The following is a 22579-nucleotide window of genomic DNA, read 5'->3' on the forward strand; positions in this document are numbered from 1 at the left end:
TCTTCATGCACAAAGTGAAGGGAGAAATCCACTGAATGGATTATGCTCCAGAAATAATCCCAGCCCTTGGGAGGTGAGGACACAGTCGCAGACCAGTTTGGACTATGCAGCAAGACACTTCTTAAAATGCTGCTTTTTAAAACAAAACAAAACAAAACAAAACAAGACAAAAACTGAATAGAGAAAATATACTCACGAGAGCAAACGTCGGTGGCGGTGGGGGTGCTGGTGGGGGAGGGACAGGCATCTTGGATAGTTAGAATTTCAGCAGTCTTGAGGGTAAATCTGTAAAAACAGAACACATTGGTGCATTAGATCTCTCGATAAAAGTCTGCTGGAATCTCCCTACTTCTCTTCCACAGTGACACAGGCCACCTTTTAGAGGGGATGGGATACACTGCCCTCTGTTACCCCGGCAGGACTGTTCAGGAGGAAGTCTGGTGAGAGGGGAAGTTTGAGTGGAGATGCCCAGTGACTAAATGTCACACCCAGTACTAAAACACTGTTCAATTTTGTCCCTGCGCTGCAGGGCCACAGTGGCCCAGGGCGGCTGTAAGCGTGTGTCTGCAGAAGCAGGAAGATTCTCTGGAAGCTACTAGAAATGCATCCCAGTCTGGTCAAACACATTTCAATCAGCACCTACTCTTCCTCATTCATTCGCATAAAATCCTTCCTGCTCTCCCACCTTTTAGCTCCCCTTGAACAGGTCCAATGTTTTAATGAGATCCCTAGATGCTCCAAAAGCGCTGAAACTTTAGAATCCCTGCTACAAAAGCCTCATGCCGGCGAGCAGCCCGGGACACTGAGGACCTGAAGCCTACGCAGCATTGAGCCCAAATTCCGAACACAGGAATCACCTTCCTTTATTCTCTCTGCAGACACCCCGGAAGAGGGCGTCAGAGCCCATTACAGATGGCTGTGAGCCACCATGTGGTTGCTGGGAATTGAACTCAGGACCTCTGGAAGAGCAGTCAGTGCTCTAACCACTGAGCCATCTCTCCAGCCCAATCTTCCTTTATTCTTAATAGTCTCATCCAACTGCAGGGAACAATTTCTTAGCACTTAAACATTAATTTGGCTCAACCACTAAAAAAGTTAATGTGGAAATTTTACACCTTAAGACAAACCGTCCATTGAAACACTGTAGGACAGTTTGCTATGAACAGCACCGATAGACTCCCACACCTGCTTCTAAACCAGACCAAGGACATCTGGGACCTGGCGTGTTCAAAGTGAGCTGACTATGAAACGGAACTGAGCCCGGCGTGGGGGGCACCCCCTGCAATCCAAACACTTAGGAGGCAGAGGCCAGAGAGTATGTCAAGTCTGAGGCCTACATAGCAAGTTTGGTCTACGTAGCAAGTGCAGGTTAGCCAAAGCTACAGAGAAATCCCGAGAAGGAACATATTTTCCAAGTTCTTTATTCATTATTTTTGAATCTGGGGACTGGAGGGGTTCTATGAGAGACCACTGGGAAGTGGCTTCATCCAGCTGGGGTTAATTATTGCTCTGGGCTATTTGAAAACTCAGAGCATCTTGCTCTGTAAATACTGCCGGAAGTTGCCCTTAAACACTGTGCTACAGAAGATGGGAGGGGTGAATCAGTAGGTGAGTGCTTTATCTGCCCCTGTGTGGAAGGATGGGGGAGGGTATCACAGGAACAATTCAGACACAGAAGGTCCGACTGCTTTCTCGCCCTCGCTGTTTTTTTTTTTTTTTTTTTTTTTTTTTTTTTTTTTTTTTTTTATGGTTTCCACTTAGGGTGAGTAACAGTTTATGAATAACACCCTTAATTTATTTTCATGATTTTTTGTGTGTGCCCGGATCCTTTCCAACTTAGTTTTGTTATGTTCTCCCCTGATTCCAAGGGGAGCATTGTGGAGAGTTGCAGTAGGCACAAAAATACACCAGAAGTTCTACTTGTCCTCAGAAAACAATAATTCATGAATAATTAACCTTTAGATGAAAAGGGACCAGCCATAAATAGTTCTTATTTTGATATGTATTCAGCTAACTTATAAATTCATGTAAGCATGCATGCCTGGGCACCCATCCTCTACTCTCAGGCTGGGCAAATGTATTCTCCCCCACCCCCAACCCTACATTTGGCCAAGAAATAGCAATGAAAAAATTTTCGAATACACATAACTCAGTAATGTCTAAATGAGTCAAAGGTCTTAAATTTACATTGTTATTACAAGCATAAAACTAAACCAATACAAGGACGTTCATTCCAGAAGCTGCGGGTCCACTCGAAGGCACATAAAATTATTTAATAATATGAAATTGCTGCTAAAGTCATGATTTTTTTTTTAAAAGTTCAGAGTTTCGAGATTCCTACTGGAGGAATTTCTCCTTGATTTTACTCTTTAGAGATTCCAGAGTGCAAACTGAGTTGGGTGTCTTTAAAACCTGAAAACCATTAAAACTAATTAAGGTGAATTTGGCTTTGTTCAACTTCCTGTAAAAGGGCTCAACGGGAAAACTGATGCTCACAGTAAACCACAGTCATCCTGTTTCTTTAGCACTATCTTTTCACAGGTGCAGCTGCCTGTAGTTTCTATTTTATGACACCAGTTGCCAAGCAACATCACCCCACCCCACCCCCACCCCCAAGACCTCTCTGGCCGTTTTAGATAAATACCCTGGCAGAAAGGCTTGCTGGCTTTATGGCTAGTTACCTCACCTGTCCTGAGCTGAAGGCTCCTGCTCAGGGCAGAGGCAATCCAAACAAGATAGACAGGAGGATAGAGAAAGCAAAGCCAGCACACCCCACAGTCCCTGTGAGCAATGGTCTGCCCCTGCTCGCCTTCAGTGGGACCCACACACGAGGGACACCGCCCCCCTCCTACAACACACTTTTCTTTACTCAGATGCCCATTTCAAACAACAGCGTCAGTGACTACTTGGGGACTATTTTCTTTCTCACAGCACCAGGTAGTGCCTGCTGCCCTGGGAGGGCCCATGGCTAATCCAGGTACGCTTGTTCAGAGTTGTAGATAAGGAGGTGGTTTAGGGCTGAGACAGAGCTCGGTGGTAGAGCATGTGCAGTTTGTGGCCTTAAAAGCATTCTCCAGAGCAATAGCAAGTGTAGAGGACCTGGGAGGCAGACTCACAGCTTCACTCCAGTGCTGACTACTACAGGAGAAGCAGAGTTACCATGAGGAGCGCATTCTAACCCACTCTCTTACAGACTTAGTTTAAAAATGAACAGAAGCTATAGGCATCCCAGGCCCTTCTAAAAGTAAGAACATGGAGTTTACTTGGGTGACTCAGCTCCTGTGGTTTAGCTTAAGGGATAAGGCAGGAATCCTTTGCTTTATGCATGCATGTAAGTGAAACCGACTTTCTCCCCCGTCCTCTGTCCTCTACTAGTACCTTCTGTAAGGGGTGCAAATCTCAAAGCTGAAGTTTCCCTAAATCCTTACCACATTTAGTATTCCTGAGAGAATTAATTCCTGCCTCTGATGTGCAACACACATATGCACACGTACACGCACATACATTCACACACACACACGTGCACACATAAACACACGTGCCCACACACATATACACACACCCACAAACACACACACAAACACACACACAAACACACACACACACACACACACACACACAGAGCATTCAAACCAACATACTGAATGTTTATTTTACCATCTCAAGTATAGCCTGAATATGTGCTGAAATGTCACCAGATTTATTTCTAAAAAGGTCAAAATGCTTAGAAAGGAAAATATTTTACTTGTGATTAATCATTTTAAGCATATATTCAGTGTTGCTGCGATAATTAAAACAAAACACTTTGTAATCCCTGATTCTCAGGGCTAGAAAAGGACCTAGGAACCAACTGTACAGTTTATCATGTGGTCTCATGATATGAGACCCAGCTATGCAAGTGGAAAAAAGTTCTTGGAATCCAGAAAATTCCCTCTACATGCAGTAGTTAGGTGGCCTTGGGCAAATGACGTAACCTGCCTAAGCCCTGTTTCCACTGTCTGTGGACATGAGGCTACCTGCTTAATAGGGCTACCTAAGTGTTCAACAAAGTAGAGCTTATTAAGAATTAGTCATTTGTTAAAAGTTTAAAAAAGGACAAGCAAATGTAAGGACAAATCACACGATGCTAAGTGACGAGTGCTGCCATCCTTACTACATTCTAACCACGAGAAAGTGAAACCTTAACCGGTGTGTGTACACACACAAGCAGTGGTGTGTGTGCACACACAAGCAGTGTTGAATCGCAAAGGAGTGAGAGATGTGTGCATAAAGCGAGACTTGAGATGGATCGGTGGCTCTTCCCTAGGACCTGAGTTCAGTTCCCAGAACCCACATCACAACTGCTGGTAACTCTAATTCCAGAGGATTCTCTACACTCTTGTCTCAGCAGACGACATTATGTGCATGTGATACACATAAACTCACAAAGGTAGATACACACACACACACACACACACACACACACACACACACACAAAGCAAACAAACAAAAAAATAAAGCACATCTTACACTTCCCAGAAAACTATCCAGGTTAATACATTTGTTTGTTTGTTTTACTTTTTGGAACTTAAGGTCACAAAATACAGACAAGTAATCATGGCAGTCCAAAGTAAATGTTCTTTCCAATACATGGCACACACATGACAAATTGTTAAGATTAAAAACAAAAAACAAAAAGGTCAAACTTTAAGGCACAAATGTATTAGAATTTAAAGAAAAGCTTTACACTTCCACCAGAAGTTTAAAGAAGCTGTAACACAGACATAGTCTTCATTAAAATGTTACAGGACCTTAAGGGGTTGGGGATTTAGCTCAGTGGCAGAGCGCTTACCTAGGAAGCGCAAGGCCCTGGGTTCGGTCCCCAGCTCCGAAAAAAAGAACCAAAAAAAAAAAAAATGTTACAGGACCTCAAGGGTCTGGGACTCAGTAGCATGTGGAGCTTGGGTCTGGGGGAGTTGGAGCTTACAGGCCAGAGCTAGAATCTGCTTTCCTCAACAGAGGGAGGAACACTGCTACTGGCACCAGGGAATACTTTCCAGCACAGTTCTTCCAGGCTTTGTGCCCCCTCCACAGCCTGAATGGAGGTATTGAGGAGTCGTGCACAAACACCCACTGATACACTTTGCAAAAAGCATCAGAGAAGCTGAATGTGGTTTTAGGCAAATCACTTAATCTCTTTAGACCTATAAAAAAAGTTTTGGGGCTGGGGATTTAGCTCAGTGGTAGAGCGCTTAACTAGGAAGCGCAAGGCCCGGGGTTCGGTCCCCAGCTCCGAAAAAAAGAACCAAAAAAAAAAAAAAAAAGTTTTGACTCGATCAGAATCAACGAAGTGCTGGGAGGCTAACACAAAACCCTTCGCAAACAGTCTAAGACCCACCATCTAGGTGAATGACAGCCTGCGCCTTCCCTAGCTCCGCCCCTTCCTCTCGCTCCTCTTAGTTTAGTCAAGTCTACGTGTAACCCTCTACTTCCTGAACTAGAGCTCTCTTCTGTAGCCTTCGTTTACGTTTGTTTCTGCTCTACACAACAGTTGCACCATTGAGTTAGTGACGACCCCTTGTGCCCATTGACTAAAGCTGTACGCGCCCAACTGAGTGAGAAAACTGTTGTTCTATATTCCTGCCAGGGGAAAGAGGAACATGAGTTGCTTTTTCAAACACAGCCTAGAGAATTTTTTTTTTTTACATAAAACATTTCCTTACCCCTGCTCCATGGGCCTCTGTGTACACAGTTTTAAACTTACATTTCATGGTTGGCGTCATTTATTCTTAATCATATTGAAGTTAATTATGACAAATGGCACGGAATCTGATTAACATCAGTAGTTGCCTCTGATATGGATCGAATTACTCTAAAAGACAAAGTATCTTCCTAATAGAAGCCCAGAGCTGGGACCACGCCACAAGTGCTTGCAGGACAGCTGCAGCCTCAGGCAAGCAAAGGGTGCCGGTGGGGGTGGGGCTTGCCTTGTAACTGACAGTGATTACTTTAAAAATCCTATGGCAGGCCAAACTGAAGACTCATAGAGGCAGCTGTACGGACCTGATTGACTTTACAGAGCAGAGCCATGTTAACTGACATAAACCTCCAAGTTATGGAAAAATGGGAAAGAAATTAATACGGCTTCAAATCTGTCCAATGGTCAGGAAAAATTCTCCGGGAAAAAGCTCACTCACATCTTGGCCCAGCGCAAGTTCTGAAGCACTCACAACCACCATAGCAGGCAGCAGGAATAAATCACACGCTGTTCTACAGAACAATTAAACATCTTTATCTCCACATACTATGGCCCATTAAATGTCACTTAGTTCTTCCCTTTGGCTGATAAAGGAAAATAAATTTACTTTGAACTCAGTTTTTCTTACCTTTAAAAAGGAAGGCATGATCAGGGACTCAGACAGAGAGAGACCAAGCAAGACAAGAGCCAGAAGAGAGAACTGTCCCTCAGAAAGGCATCATCTTCCAACACAGCTGAGGGGGTTGTTTCTGGGCAGCCATTTTGGACAAGCTCTGGCCTCTTGTTTAGTGTGACACACCGAGTCAGAGGCAGGCATCCTTCTGTGGTATTCACTTCCTGCCTGATTAATTTCTCTGTTCCTTCCTCCTTTGCTATAGAAAAAGAAACTAGATTGGTTTTACTTAAGCAACAACAACAAAAAAAAAAAACAAAAAACAAAAAAACAAAAAAAACCCAAATTAAAAAGTTTCTCCTTCAGGATAGAATGTAGCCACTTGATGCAGAGGAAGGTGGATCTCTGTGCCTCTCTCCCGTTAACAGCCCCCTCCCCCAAACTCCCAACACCTCAACAAAAATAATTACTCCTGGAACTTGAGATTTCTTCAAAAGAATTCAATTAGAAAGCACAACCCTTAATTCTGACTATTTCATTTGGCAATATTGAGAAGAGTCACTAAAGAAATAAAAACCCTTAAGTACGCCAAGAATTAGCATAAGTGAACCTTCCTCATTGGCAGAATGTTCAAGTGTTCCGGGAGAAAGTCGGGACGCAGGTGAGGTGTGCAGGTTGGGTGCATCAGAGAAAGCGAGCTTGGAAATGCCACCAAGGGCCTAAGCCAGGATAAAGGGTACACAGAGAAACTGTGGACCTACAGCTTTCTAGACCTGAATTTCTTGTTCCTCTCTCCATACTTACAGGGCAACAATCAACTCTGCTAGAAGATGTTTGACAAAAGCAGACAGAGGTTTCTTACTTCTGAGGTGGATGGCAAGGGAATATAACCCAGGGTTTCCCAGCCTTGGGTCTGGTGTAGAGTAGCATAAAATATTCATACATTCCTCTTGATGCATCTGGGAAATTTCACATTCATTTTTGCAACACATACGGAGTTAACTGAGAAAATGGCTTCAGGTGAAACAATGGAAAACAAGGTGTATTTCAGAAACTTCATTATGAACCGTTCCTGTGGGATTCTGACTCTGACACACCTTTACCTGAGCAGGTGTCTGAGGGGCAAGCACTGGGATGGTTTCTGGGGATAGTGGTTGGAGGAGATGCTTGTAGGGTGCAGTGGGACCAGGAATATTACATTTCCTCTGGTGCTTATGCTCGCTCCACCCCAGTATCAGAAATACTGATATTGAAGAGTGCTGGACAGATGGGCTCTGAACTCAGAAGGTAGTGAACCCGAATTCCCTGAGAGCTGAGTAGAATGAACAAGCAGTGTCTCCGTGCGCCCAGTTCCTAGAAGCGGATCCAAGGGTAGAACGACTTCTCTTGGAGCTGCCTGGAGGAATGCAGGACCTCTGCTTCAGCAGGGCCTAGGGAAGGTGGCGTTCAAATAGGACTTGTTAGGCATGAGGCCAAGCAGAGGTGGAGGCTTGCAGCCAGCATTCACTTCTGAAAACCCTCGGGGCACCAGAAAAAGATGATCAGCTCTAGCTTAAATGCTTGGGTGAATCTGTGAGGAAGTCTAACTATAGCTGGCTCTAAAATGAGAAGATGGGCGGTGGGCTGCCGTGACTACGGATTTACAGTAATTTTGATGTTCACTATGTTGGGCACCCCAAGCTCACACATATGGGGGGGGAGGAGACAGACACATAGACACAGAGAGACAGAGAGACTATTCCGTATGCATATTTTCCAAGGCTATTCCATCTATTGGTGAAGCTCAGTAAGAAGGCGAATGTCACTTAGCAGGCGGGAACACCAGAGAGTAGGTATATAGAATCTGGGACATTTCATCTTTAATGAGATCTGCAAACGCAGGCCACACAGGCTATACTTGAAGTGTGTATTTTGCAAGATTGAATGTGAATCTGATAATGTGGATAATGTGGTCCTCCTGCTTAAACCCCTCCAATAACTTCTCATTCGTTTACAAACTCCAACCTACACCACAGAGGCCCATATCACAGGATCTCTTTTCCTAGCCCTTTATCATCCCGGCTGCTGTTGCCTCTGCCCTCAGCCCACACAGGGCTGGATTTCAGGTGTACATCCCCGCAACGTGACTTAAACCCTCGTGCTGATTTACCCTGCAGCCCTTTCTGTTCCTCAACTGTACCAAGTTCATTTGCATCCTGGGGCTTTGTAGCTCTAAGTCCTCTCCCCTGGGCCTTCCTGTCCTGGGTCCTTTCGTTGCTCAGCTGTTGGTAAAAAAGCCCTCCGGCTCCATCTCTGTCTTCTCTTTGTAGAGTGGACGCCATCACTTGATACTGTACCTGTCTTATGTCGTCCTCACCGTGATTTAAGCTCTGTGGGGGCTGAGACCCTGTGTGTCTTGTTCTCCGTTGTCCCCTCAGCATCTAATTCTAACGCCTGGTAGGTGTCCAATAAGCAGTGGCTTTGAATTTCTCGTAAATCCCACGGTAACACAACATTCCCTCCCCAGCTTCCCACAGTTAGCCTCCGTTGTCAACTTGACATAAGCTAAGAGTCGCCTGGGAAGAACTCAGTCGAAGAACGGCCTTGATGGGAATGGCCCACGGTCATGTCTGTGATGGTATTTTCACAACTGCTAAGTGAGCTGGCCTGGAAGCCCTCACACAAACCAGACAAGCACCAGAACTGCAGTGATTTTCCTGTTGGGCCTTAGCAGTCTGGGGACTCCAGGTCCACCTGAATCCTTGTCCCTTTCCTTTGCTTGGTGGAGCGTCCCCTTCCCTCCCAGATCCAGAGACATTCTCAGTGCACTGCAAACACAGCAACGGAGTCAGCAGTGCAGTGGTTCAAAGCTGCCCGCACTCGTGCACACACTTTGGCCTCCAGACCTCTTTTTGCTGATGGCCTACTGTGTAATCTGAACCAAGGAAACGGCTTGGGAGGAGAAAGGATGTAACCTGTGAGGATGCAGGGGTTGGACCTGCCACAACTCATCCTTTGCCACTCTGGATACGAAACTAAACGCAAGCAGAAATTGGGGGAAAGACGAAGCAAGTGCTGATGCCCTGAACTGAGGGCTTAGCCTGCGCGCAGTCCTTGCAGGTGTGTGTTTACACTGTACTTTGAGTAGGCCAGCGCGGACATTGTAAGTAACTGGTACTGGACCAGAGTTTTGAATTCCACCCTTATATCTGCAATTGGCTGGGTTAATGTTGGGGAAAGGCTAGCACAGGCTCTTCAAGGCTAGAAGTTGGTAATCCTTGGAACGTATGCTAGTTGTGATGTGACCTAATAATCTATGACTAAGACAGGGAGCCTGTTGATGGTACACGACTAAGAAAATACTTAGGACATCTTCCTATGTGCTCCCTGCTAGGTTCGCTTCAGACAAAAAAGCAAAGACAGAAGGCAAAACTGTACCAAGAAACAAGTCTGGGATACACTAGAAGCTGATTCCTTGCTGTCCCCACAAAGCCATTCTGTTCCTTCTCTGAAAAGGGGGACAGCTGTTTTCACCTGTTGGAAGCACCCCACCAGCAAGAAGCAGATGATCCTGTGAGCAATCTGGATTTGGCAGCCTTGGACTGGGTTAGCTGTCTTTTCAGGGGGCCTCTTTGAAACAGTGTGCGTGGGGTAAACCGCCTGTTAGTCTTGAGCTGTCCGGCATCCTCCCTCCCTTCCTCAGAGTAAGGAGTTCAGATTTGGGAAGAGATCACCACTCCTGTAGCAACTGGACTAACTGTGCTCTGACACCAGGAACAGCAGGTAAGCGGCTGGGTTCGTTATTGCTTCGGGGTTCCCTGGTTACGGTGACAGATGAGCATGTGACCTCTTCCGAATCAAGAGGAGTCAAGGAGAGGTAGTCTAAGACCCACGGGGCCAGTGCAGGCTGTACTGCAGCACATTCTAAACATGGGGGAGGGGTGCTTGAGAAGGAAGCTAATTCAGAAAGAGCTAGAAGGAAATCTGAGACTCAAAGGGTACAGCAATCAAATGCAAGGTGTGGGCTTCCAATTCAAAAAACAAAAACAAACAAAACAACACAAAACCAAAAGCCTCTTCAAAAACTAAAACAAAACAAAACAAAACAAAACAAAAAAAAACCCCAACAAACAAACCACAAAGCAGCTAGAATTTAAATGTTGATTGTCTATTTAATGATGTGAAGATAATCCTGATTTTAGGTTGGATGTTACTGTAATTGTTTTATAAGGAATATTTTATAAGGAATCCTGACTTTCTAGAGATTCATACCACAATATCTGTGAGTGAAATGATTCGTCTGGATTAGTGTCAAAGTAGGAGGGACATGAAGGCAAGTGAGTTGGGGGCAGGAGAGACCAAGTGGTCCCAAGATGATGGGTTGAAAGTTGAGCAAGAGACGCACATTAGGGTCGCACACCACCGTGCTTACTTTCCCATTATGTGAAGAAAAACAAGCAAGCAAGAAGCAACAAGGCCTATGACTCCTCCCCTTCTTCATCCACTAGAGGCTGTAGGGGTTGGCTTGATTCATTACCAACCTGCCTGGATGTGGAGTTAAGGAAAAGTGAGTTTGTTTATCTCAAAATAATCTCTTGGCTTTTGGGTACAATGGGACACTAATAATTGAGGATGTAGGTAGTTCCTTCTAGGAAAGGATTAAAGTTACTGAAAGGGATACTAGTGAATGAAATCAGAGGCTTTAGTAACTGTGGCAAAAAAAAAAAAAAAAAAAAATCAATAAGTAAAATCCCAACCAGTGAGCTAAGAAACAAGAGAAAAAAGAAATACTCCAAGAAGCTCCAACAGGTGGGAGGGTAATGAGACATCTTACTTACTGACGCAGAAGGCTCAGGCCTGGTGGGTGGGGCCCGCCTTCACACTGTCTTCTCTGTCAGAATGACCCTTAACGCACGCTCAATCTACGCCATTCCTGGGATAGTCTTAGCTCACCGAGACCCAACTTTAGGCTATAGCTATAAATGACCAAGAAGACTTCATCATGTTTGAAGCCATTTCTGCAATCTGGGCATTGTCTAGGCATTCCCGGGCATGTGGAAGTGAATCCTCAGCTGAGAGATGCTATGGTATATAGTTTCAGTTTAGATACTCAGAAGAAATCCACGGGCTCAAAGCTTCAGTGGCCTTTCATTTATAGCAAGTGAAGTCCTTCCACGCTGAGTAAGGCTGTGGGGGCCCACCCTCCCATGCCAGTTTCAGCACGGCCTGTTTCCCCTGCCCTTTTTACCTTCTCTGTGTTCTCCCTCTTCTAAGCCTGCTGGGTGCTCCACTAAGAGTGCTTCCCTCTTGGCTGTCCACCTCACTCACAGCAGGCGTTATTGACATGATCTGTCTTTCCCTCTACAGTGGCCACAATGGCTGAGGGCAGGGACTCTGTCTTGTCTAATACTGTCTCCCCGGATGCTTGGAACAGTAACTGACACAACACAGAGCTTATAAAACATAGGAAAGGGCCCTGGAGAACCTACCACCACCAGGTTAGAACATCATTAACCTTACTTCTCTGTAGGAAAAAATGTTTTTGTTTTGTTTTTTGTACATTGAAAGCCCATGCCTGTGCCCTTTGAGAGTACCCTCTTGTTTTCAGTAACCTTGTTAAGCTGTGAAAATTTTCCAGTTGGTCACCAACTTCTAGCACAAGTGTCTCCAGGGGAAACCCATACAAAACACAGAGAAATGGTTTCTTACAGTCCAAGGAGCAATCTATTGGAAAGTCCCCCTCCACATCCTGCCATGTCTGGTCTCTGCACATATACCAGGACTTGCTACTGACATGTGGCTAAACACACATTCTTTTTGGTTGGCTACTGATGGTTTGAAGACCAAATAAAGCCCTTACAATTATTTCTAGGATGAGGGTAATGGGCATTTGTCAGCCTTCTCTGTAGCCCAGAGTTACTTCATGCCCTCTCTTGGAGGACAGAGCATTAAAGACACAGAAAGCCCCTCTGGAATCCCAGGGGAAAGGGCAGAGTACAGCTCTGTACTCTGGGGCCTGACATCATGTCTCTAAACACTGCAGGAGAAGCGCGCTGACCCGAGATGCCCCTTGGAGTCCTATGGCTATTCGTGAGCCAGGCCTGGCTGGTGATGTTTCCTGAGAAAGGCTGACCCAGCTGCTCTGCGAAGACAGGAAACAGGGGGACATCTGCAGGTCCCATAATGACTGGCTTTCCTGAGATTGAGACAATTTGCACTGTACCGTATGAAAGACTATCCCATTTGGCACAGAACTGTCCCCTTCGAAAGTCTGATTGGACACCTATGTAGGTGGAAAAAAATGCATATAGTGATCTTATCCAGGACCTCAACTCTGGTGTACATGTAAACGTAAAATAACCACACATGTTCCTTGACTTACAAGGAGGGTCACCACCTTCTAACTCACTGTAATTTGAAAATAGAGGGGCTGGTAGTAAGTTACAGTTAGACAGAAGCAGCAGCGGGGTGAGTCAAATAACAGACACACACTGTGCACCTCAAAAAGTTACAGGGAAGATTTGGGAGGTTTCATCATAAAGAAAGGAGAGACATGCCTAAATGATTTAAATATTACAGATATCCAGACATCATTCCATTAATATGTATGTTAGAATGTTTTATGTATCAGTTCGAAAATATACTTTAAAAAAAAAAGAGCTGTAAATTTACATTTAGTAGATTACACGCAATCAACTGAACATCCTAGCGTAGAAACTAAATCCGCTGTGCTCACGGCATGCTTCCCCCCACCCTTCAGAGGCTATCAGAGCTTTGCTGCCACCGTCCAGCTTCGTACCCAGGAGGCCAGCAGTCAAAGCATGGTCGATACTAATGCATGGGGCTTTGCAGCCACGAAGTTGGAAACCTGGAAGCTGAACTACCTTAATTCTGGAAACGCTGGTTACACTCATTGCTTGACTTTGCAGAAAATATAAATATTCCATCAATGAAAGGGTTTGCCTTGTTCACATTGTGAAGGAAATGAGAAAGTTGTCAGAATAAAAAAGGAATCACTGTGTCAGCCCTAACAACAAGGGGGGGGGGGGGAAGCTGTGTGTGTGTGTGTGTGTGTGTGTGTGTGTGTGTGTGTGCAGCTTGCATGCGCTGGCTCGGAGGTTAAGAGCACTGACTGCTCTCCCAGAGGTCCTGAGTTCAATTCCCAGCAACCACATGGTGGCTCACAACCATCTGTAATGAGATCTGATGCCCTCTTCTGGTGTCTGAAGACAGCTACAGTGTACTCATATAAATAAAATAAATCTTAAAAAAAATGAGGCTGGGATGTTATAAAGGGATGTCATGAAAACCTGACAGCAACCATCACGCCCGGGTTGACCAGAACCGCAGCATGCACAGGGGACAACAACCTTGTGGGGAAAGCACGTCTCCAAGGGCTTCTGCCCAGTGCCCTTCAGCCTCGACTCAAGCCACTCTTGTTATCAGCCACCGTGGCCAGAAGACTTTTGAAATACCTGATACTGATGCTCACTTTTGGTTTGAAGGCTCTGCTTTCAAAGCCCTGTGAACACACCCATACTTCACCGTCACAGTCCCCCTCAGTGTTCTGCTGCTCCCAAATAAATAGCAGTTATTGCTTTGAGCATCTGTCCTTGTTTTAAAAAAAAAAAGTTTGATGAGATTTTTATCAAAAGCTCGTCACCACTTTTAGAAAACAATGCCCCCGGGGTTGGGGATTTAGCTCAGTGGTAGAGCGCTTGCCTAGGAAGCGCAAGGCCCTGGGTTTGGTCCCCAGCTCCGGAAAAAAAAAAAAAAAAAGAACCAAAAAAAAAAAAAAAAAAAAGAAAGAAAACAATGCTCCCAAGGGCACTGATGCGCAGTCTTTAAAGTCTCTAGCCAGAGTGCATCTATGGTGGCTGCTGCGGGATCCACTGAGTAGATCCCACACACAGATGTAGATGCCTGACCACTGGCTTTGTGTGTTGTGCACCCTCCCCCACCCAAGACGATGTACCTGATCAGGTATAAACCAAAGTTAGCCAGGTACTGGTGGAGCAGGCCTTCGATCTTAGCACGCAGGAGGCAGCGGGCAGATCTGAGTTCAAGGCCAGTCTGGTCTACAGCGAGTTCCAGGACAGCCAGGGCTATACACTAAAACCCTGTCTCAGAGAGAGAGAGAGAGAGAGAGAGAGAGAGAGAGAGAGAGAGAGAGAGAGAGAGAGGAGAGAATATGAATCCCCTTTGCTTTTACCCGCCCCCCCCCTTTTTAAAGATTTTATACACACACATACACACACACACACACACACACACACACACACACACACACACATATACATATACTGTTGCTCTCTTCAGACACACCAGAAGAGGGCACCAGAAGATGGCATAGGATCTCATTACAGATGGTTGTGAGCCACCATGTGGTTGCTGGGATTTGAACTCAAGACCTCTGGAAGAGCAGTCAGTGGTCCTAACCACTGGGCCATCTCTCCAGCCCTTATTTTCCCCTTTTAATTAAGATTAAACTGATTTTTCTTGAAAACTAGAAATGATGTATGAGGCCAGGCTATTTCACTTAAGTTCTCTGAAGATGGTGAGGGCACTTGTTAATGGTGATATCCGGTGAGGCAAGCAGGAGAGCCACTGCTTCCGGTAGGTGGTGGTGGTGAGCTACTCACTTTGCTGTGGAAGGGAAGCACCTGGCAACTCGGTAGCTCTTCACCGCCTAGGGGAGACTTCACACTCTCCTCCCCTTCACAGGGTCCCCCTGTCTCTCCCTCCCTGCTTCTTGGCACATTATGCTTTTCTCTGTGGCCTGCCAAACAAGAGTTTGTTCTACCCAGATGACCCCAGATTCCCTCCAAGAACCTCCCTTCCCCTCTGGCTACTCTTGAGTTCTCCAAATGACTGACTGGGAAAACTTGAAAAAACCCTCCCAGCTTGTCTGCAGAGGAGTCAATATCCTTCCTGCTTCCAAATGTGTGTGCACCAAAGTCAGAAAAGGTGCAACCAAGGTGACCTAATCCACCATTTTTTGCAGGGTCTCCCAACCTACTACTGATCGAATGATTCTTTCCCCTGCAACCCGGAAGCCGTCCACTCCGAGTCTTGGATCATTTACTGTGTCTCGGGTCCATTCCAACAGGATGACCGGGGTGGCTTGTGTGCAAAGGAACTCCATGACTACAATTAAATATTGACAGCTTTGAGGAGAGCAAAATACCAAGCAATATAAAAACCACACGTTTACTATTCTAAGCTACCCCCCAGGAAGATAGAACAGCACACAGAAGAGGAGAAAGAAAATTTAAACACTCTCTCCCTGTCTTATTCCCACCACCACTCACTAAGGCACACAGACAGACAAACCAAAATAAACTGAAACAACAGGTAGAACGAGACCTGGGCCCTACTCTTGGCTTCTGAGTGGTACTTATGTCCTGGCAACACATAGATGGCTGTCTGGGCGCCGTGGACAAAGCCGGGGTAACAGAATATGCCAACATCACTTCCACCTTTGTTCACAATGTGTCCCGGTCCCATGGCTTCTCTCCATCATCCAAGCTTCCTCTTCTAGATAAGCCTCTCTAAGTTTGAGGCCCTGGCCGTCCTTGTCTTTTCCTCTTGCCCTGACCCTGCATGGAGTCCTGCTTTCTCTTCTAGCTAAACACACGATGGCCTTGGTTTGTAGGGACAGAAGTACTGAGCACCCTGTGATGTGATGTCGTCACTGCCCACTGTGTGTGGGACACTGGGAGGGGTCCTGTGCACGGCCTCCATTCATACACAGTATCTACCACACGCTCCTGTTGCTCTGGATACAGGGCATTGGACTGGCTAAACAAACTGCATTCTCCACCTACAAGGAGGCAGAACTGACTGAGCTCATCTCAGCTTCTTCAGATCACACCCAAAGGGTCAATGCTGATACAAGCACAGCACTCCAGCCCTGTCAGTCACTGCTGTCTGAGGTCTGTAGGTGTGGGCTGTCTGAACTTACACTCGCTGATATACTGCTGGACCACCCACAAAAGTCTGGTTCACAGCGGCTTAAGTACAGCTTCAGTTTCTAGTCCTCGAAGGAAAGGACACGGTGGGAGGACATGGGGACAAGGAGCTAAGTGTCCACTCCCCTTCATGCTCCTAAGACCCAGCGTCTGCCCTTTGCCCCCGAGCTAACCCTAAGAGGCTCCTGCCTTCCTAACACATATCCTCTTGATTCCTCTTCCTCGGATAAGAGAACTCACTGAGGTGTCAGAAGTGAATCAGTGGCCCTTGAATTCATATTATTATTTTAAGCAGCATGACTGCCTCCTTTTAAAGATGTATTTATTCTATGAATCCTTTATCTTAAAGATTTTATTATTTGTGTGTCTGTGTGTCTGTCTGTCTGTCTGGTGTGTGCCCGTGAGCACAACGTTAAAGCAGAGGACTGCATTGGAGGTCCTGGAGCTGGAGTTACAGCCAGTTATGAGCCTCACCACATGGGGGTGGGAACCAAACTCAGGTCCCCTGCAAGAGTGCGCCCTTAACCTCTCCCAAGTTCCATTGCTTTTTTATTTGTGTGTGAGGGTGCTGGCTAGATGGTTTAGCAAGGAAAAGCACTTGCCATCGAATTGAAAACCTGAGTTTGATATCTGGGACCACATGGTCGAAGGGAAAAACAATTCTGCAAGTTGTCCTCTGACCTACACACACACACACACACACACACACACACACTGAACGAACAAACAAACATAAACAACATTTCTGAAAGAGGAAGGAGCATCTAAGCTGGTGTTGCTCAACTTGTGGGTGGCAACCCTTTGTGGGGTTGAACAATCCTTTCACATATCAGATACTTACATCATGATTCACAAGAGTAGCAAAATTACAGTTATGAAGGAGCGATTTAAAAGACCTTTATGGTTGGAGGTCACTACAGCATGAGGAACTGTGTATCAGAGGGTCAAAGCATTAAGAAGGTTGAGAACCATGAAGCTAGTGAGGAAGCTCAGTCAGTTAAGAGCTTACCTTGCAATTATGAGGGTCAGTGCTCAATCTCCAGAACCCACATTAAAAACAAGCAAACAGACAGACAGACACCTGGCCAGCATGGTGGTGTGTTTGCAACCCCAGCACCGAGGATGTGAGGCTATAAAGAAAGTTGATTGTGGCTCACTGGGGCTCACTTGCTGGCCAGCCTAGGCTACAAGTTGAGCTCTGGGCCAGTGCTGGCTCCTGACAGAATGTGGACCGTGCCAGAGGATACCTTTATATAGTATAAGATCTATAACAGAAAATACTAACAGTCTTTGTTTCTTTTAAGGGTTTTGAGACCCCAAACTTTTAGCTAGTATACCCAGCCCTGTGCCCACTACATTTATTTTCAACATATTATTTATATTAATCTTTGCAAATTTATTAGGTAAAAATTATGCGCATGGGCTACATTAATTTTACTTCTGATTTGTTCTCACCTTTACTTCTCGTTACATCATTTTTTAAAATTAAATGTTATTGGAGTTTTTTTTAATTGCAGTGTTAATCTTTTATTTCCTTCTATTTGAAGCAAAATATTACCCCAAGTGTCATGCTCTATATTTTTTCCCCTCAGTGGTGGGGATCAATTCCAGGGCCTCACATGTAGACAAGCACTCTCATACCAAGCTTCATGATTCTTTTTTCAGGACCAAAATGGAACATTTAGCCACTGGGCCTGGTGGACCATGGCTATTCTCGGGAGCTTATAAATTGGACCACCTTGATTTTGCAAGTGTGGTTAAATTTTACCGTGACATCTGTGGGAACGGTCTCTGTGCCAGGCCAGTAAGAGGGTGTGCGATTTGTAGGCACATGACCCCACAGACAAACGCAGGAGTACCTGGGCTTATGCTACACATGCTCAGCCCAGAAACTTGTATTACGACCTCGCAATGCTGAGGAATGATCAGTCTCAGCTTCCTTTATTTTCACATATGCCATTACAAAACCCTTTAGGAAAAGGAAGATCAATTTGATTTTTTTTTTCTGGACTGCAGAGTTGTCAATCAAAGTCTGTTTCTGAGCAGAGGTCACTCAAAGCAACTCTAATGATCTGTGACAGTAGTGACCTCTTACAGCCTCCTCCTACCTAGTTCTAACTGAGTCACAACCTGAGATGAGGGTAGGTGCCCTTTGCTTTTATCGTCTCCTCGACTGGACTGAGAAGATGTCCAATATGTCTAGATTAGACAAGCAGATATTCCGGGGCAGTGTGCTTGGCACACGTTACACATCAGCAGTAGGCACCAGGAGCTATCACATCATCCGTGAACTGAGCATCTCAGGTAGCGCTGCTTAGTAAAGGAGGAAACATGAGTAGGCTGGGGGCAGAGGGATAAGGAGGGCGAAAGGTGTGTGGCACCTGAAAAGTGTTAAGTACTGGTCACCTCAGTCTATTTATACCTGGTTCCCAAATAGCCTCATCCCCACTTCAGATATCTGACATTGATCCATTTAACCTGGGCCAGCCCAAACGCCCACCCACTACCACAGAAGAGTGCCCAACGTGTAAGACATATAGCTTCCTACGGGTTGAGCAAATTAGACACTGGCAAACTGGTTTTGTGCTCACTGCTTTCTATGGCACCTGAAGAGAGCTGTTGCCAACCAATGGAGAGTTATGGTCCAGGAGAAGAAAGGGGAGCCACTTGTCCCAAAATCCTACATTACAATGAGCATGGTCTTTCTTGGACTCACTAAGAAGATGACTAATGGCCCTTCAAGGCAGTCTTATCACACCTGATTAGTCTAGAACAGTGGTTCTCAACCTGGGGGTTATGGCCGCTTTGGGGGTGAACAACCCTTTCACCTAAGACCATCCTGCATATCAGATGTTTACAATATGATTCACAGCTACCAAAATTACAGTTATGGAGTAGCAACAAAAATCATTATGGTTGGGGGTCACCACAACAAAGGGTTGCAGATTGAGAGCCACTGGCCTAGAGGCCAAAAGGTAAACAAAGGAACAGTAATTGTCTGTGGATGTTTCCAAAGGTAGTGCATAACAAAGAAAACAGGCCTAGGCAAGGGCCTAGTTTCTCTGAGCAAGTGGGAAACAAAGCCACCAGCCTACCAGTCTGCCCAAGCTCAGCCACTGCTAGGTGATGGCACCCTGATTGGGAAGACACCAGTGACAAGAGCAGAATAAAGCTGCAGTAAAACGTGGCGCCCCACAGAAGAGTTTATGCAGCCAACTCTCACTGGCAGGGCACTCATAGAAGGCGCTGTGGAGATCAGCGTGAAATCTTACTCTGTTCACAGAATCTCCTACTCATCTGCCTTTACTCTTTCCAGAAGCCACACACCTTGAGGAGACACCCTTGTTTTCTTCATCCTTGATACAGGTTCTGCCTATTAGCCCATCATTATCTTCCTCCCATCTTTTAATGGAAGGTCTTACAATTAGCCATGAGTACTCTCCTCTCTGCATTGAGAGGAAGTCTTGCTACAGACCCATGCTAATAAGATGACTAACAGCCCTTGTACTCCTGGCAATCCTCTGGCCTCAGCTTCACAGGGGTTAGGATTACATGGCGTACTTCCACAGTCTGCCCTCCATTTTCCAGTACTGGGCATCAGACTCGTCCTCCGTGGGATAGGTAAGCACTCAGCCCTCAGGCACGCCCAAGACCTGGAAGCTCAGTTCTGAAACTCTTCTACTGTGGGCACTTCCCCTCAACAGCTGACGCACAAAGGCTGAGGCAAAGCTTCCTCCCATTGCTTCCTCTATCCCACTATTTTGAAAATGTAGATGACTATCTCTCAGAAATGCTGAGAGAGAAACAGCTCCAGCATGAGCAGCAGCTCATGGCCACTACCTGCAACCCTGTATAAAAACATCCTTAGACAATCGTAACATCATAACACTTCATCTAAACATGCCCCAAGACAAAAAAAAAAAAAAAGCACACAGTTTATTTTTTTGAAAAGCAATGATATCTGCTATCACTTTTCTGGAACCAAGTGTTTGCACTAAAAAACGATGAGTCCATGAAAAAAGAAAAAAGCCCAAGAAAAACCTATTCAGAGCTAACTTTCTAGTAAGGGCCATTCCTCTGCCTCTTATATAAAAGAAGCTATTTGAAAAGAATCAATTTTAGCACCTGAATCTGATACTGTAACCATCATTACAAAAATTGTGCTGACACATTTTAAGCTTCTAGCTCTGTTTTCCTTAGTGAAAGCATAAAAAAAAGAAGTTTAGAGTTTTCTCCTAAGATATAAAGTGTTACTCTCGTCAAAGCAAAAGCAGTTTGTAAAGTTATGGGAAAGAGTGTTTATGTTGGGATGCCAGAAGTATTAAGGTCTTTTACTGTTCAAAAATATTTCAAAGAATAATAAAAAGAAAGTTAAGGACAGCCTTGCTCAAACTTAAGATCCCTCACCCCCACCCGCTCTCTCTTCCTTGAGGACTGGCTCTCACCCTGCAGCCCCTGATACCCTCGAATTCACAGCCATCCTTCTGCCTCTGCCTCAGGGATGGATTACAAGTGTGAGCTACCATTTCTAAACTGTATCGGGGGTCAGGGAATCTGGCAGCGTCAAAGATTTAGTAACGGCCATATTGAAAGGCGCTGCGTGGATTTCTCAGATCAGGCAGATGTCAAGCAAGAACAGGACCCCACTTAAACCTTTGCATGTCATCCACAGGGCCGACACCTGAGTAGCAACATAAGGCTGTTCCTGGAGACCTCAGCCATTTTACTGCCGAAAGTCATTTTTATGAAGTCACCTTCGGACGTGAAACACAGGGTAGAGCTGCCCTGCTCTCACCCGGTTACCACTGTACGGAGCTGGCAGGGATCTCTCCCGGTACAAAACTCTTTCGAAGCAATGACCTGGGAGGAAGCGGTATACTGATACCATGGCGGGGAAAGTCCTTAAATACAAAGATAGCTCAAAACTATCCGTGTATGGCTTAAAGGAAATAAATAGTTCCAATTCAAAACAAACCCAAGAGCCCAGTTTACTTTGGCCATAGCTACACACACATAGAAAGATGAAGGTTCAGCTCACTCAAGATGAGTATCTTGCTGTGTGTAAAGGAATGAACGGGCCAGGCCGTCCACCCTGAGGTCGCGAGGCAATCAAAGATACGTCTACGGTGTGGCTGCAGAAACAGAACCACACAAGTCCGAGAGGGTTTCCTGTCTTTAGAGACGGGTGGGCTCGCTGCCAACTTTGCTCTCCAGGAGCCAGGAGGGAAAGCAAGTTTGACACCTCTTCCTTGGGCTGCTCCTAATGAGAAGCTCATTCTGAGCCCACAGGAGTCTCCCGCTGCTGAGACCTGTCCATGGCGTCTTCTTGCCAGGGTACTTTTCCCTGCAAAACTAAGAGAGGAGAAGAAATCCTAAAAATACGTGGTCGGACTGCCATCTTGAAATTAGCCATACTGAATTTGCATTTTTGCTCATTTAAAAACAATCTGTAGCTAGACCTTGCGATATGTACTTTTACTTCCTGGGAGGCAAAGCAGGCAGAACTGTTAAGTTTGGGGGCTGATTGCTTTATAGAGCCAGTACCAGGCCAGCCAGGGCTATGTACTGTGACCCTGACCACAAGAACAACAACAGTAATGATGATAATAATTTTAAAATCTTGAGGCGAACACATCCGTAATAGAGACCAGCATTTTATTTGATTTTGGGAAGCGGCATTTTCTGTAAAAGCAGCTCTTTTTCAAAGCAAAGAGGGTTCACCCAACAAAATTTCAAAAGGCATTTGATGCTTGTTTCGAATAAACTTGTACTTGGGATGAGCCTTGCCAGCCACTTTTTAAATCTTGCTTTTAATCTAGGTTTTATGCTGTTCTTTGGAAGTATTTAACCAGAAAGGGTTAAGGGTACACAAAGAATTCTTCATTTTTTGGTCATATAAGAAAACTGACCTCATGGCTGATGGACCATTCTTTTCCCTTTGTCCCTTGGGGATGGGAGGAGAACACAGAAAGGGTGACTAAGTTTAATATTTTGTGTCATCGACTTTCAACAGGTTAGTGAGATTTTTAACTAAAAAAAAAAAGCCCACTTCGGGCCCAGATCACATAAAGGAGCAATTCCAACAGTTCAACAGCAGTTTGCTTCTTCAGGAGTTGGCTATGCCATTGAAGGTGGGCTACCCGCTCAAGGTGGACTCGTGAGGGCTCTTCCAAGCCTTATACGTTCTGCCATTTGTCCTCGTCCGTGGCTTGCCACTCAGCCAGCCTCCTCAGCTGGTCAAACCCAGCAGAACCTCCGAGAGTGCTCTGGAAAGAACA

The 22579-nt window shown here is 45.5% G+C and overlaps 1 protein-coding gene and 1 long non-coding RNA gene across 6 annotated transcripts in view; one reads left to right on the forward strand and one right to left on the reverse strand.

The window, feature by feature from the left end:
- Wipf1 (WAS/WASL interacting protein family, member 1) overlaps positions 1–22579 on the reverse strand; it is a 102714-nt gene that overhangs the window by 19703 nt on the left and 60432 nt on the right. For 4 of the 5 annotated variants that reach the window (XM_039104135.2, XM_039104136.2, XM_039104137.2 and 1 more), the window contains one exon: positions 197–285. In XM_039104135.2, the coding sequence (XP_038960063.1) occupies positions 197–247 (51 nt within the window). In that variant the 5' untranslated portion in view covers positions 248–285. Of the gene's footprint in view, positions 1–196; positions 286–6366; positions 9575–22579 lie in introns of those variants that run through there. The other variant, XM_039104138.2, reaches the window with a different exon arrangement.
- LOC134486113 (uncharacterized) lies at positions 9981–14146 on the forward strand. Its single transcript, XR_010064824.1, has 2 exons — positions 9981–10113; positions 12374–14146. It is a non-coding gene; the product is annotated as an uncharacterized LOC134486113 (long non-coding RNA).

The sequence above is a fragment of the Rattus norvegicus genome, chromosome 3, assembly GCF_036323735.1.
Source record: "Rattus norvegicus strain BN/NHsdMcwi chromosome 3, GRCr8, whole genome shotgun sequence".
NCBI lineage: Eukaryota > Metazoa > Chordata > Mammalia > Rodentia > Muridae > Rattus > Rattus norvegicus.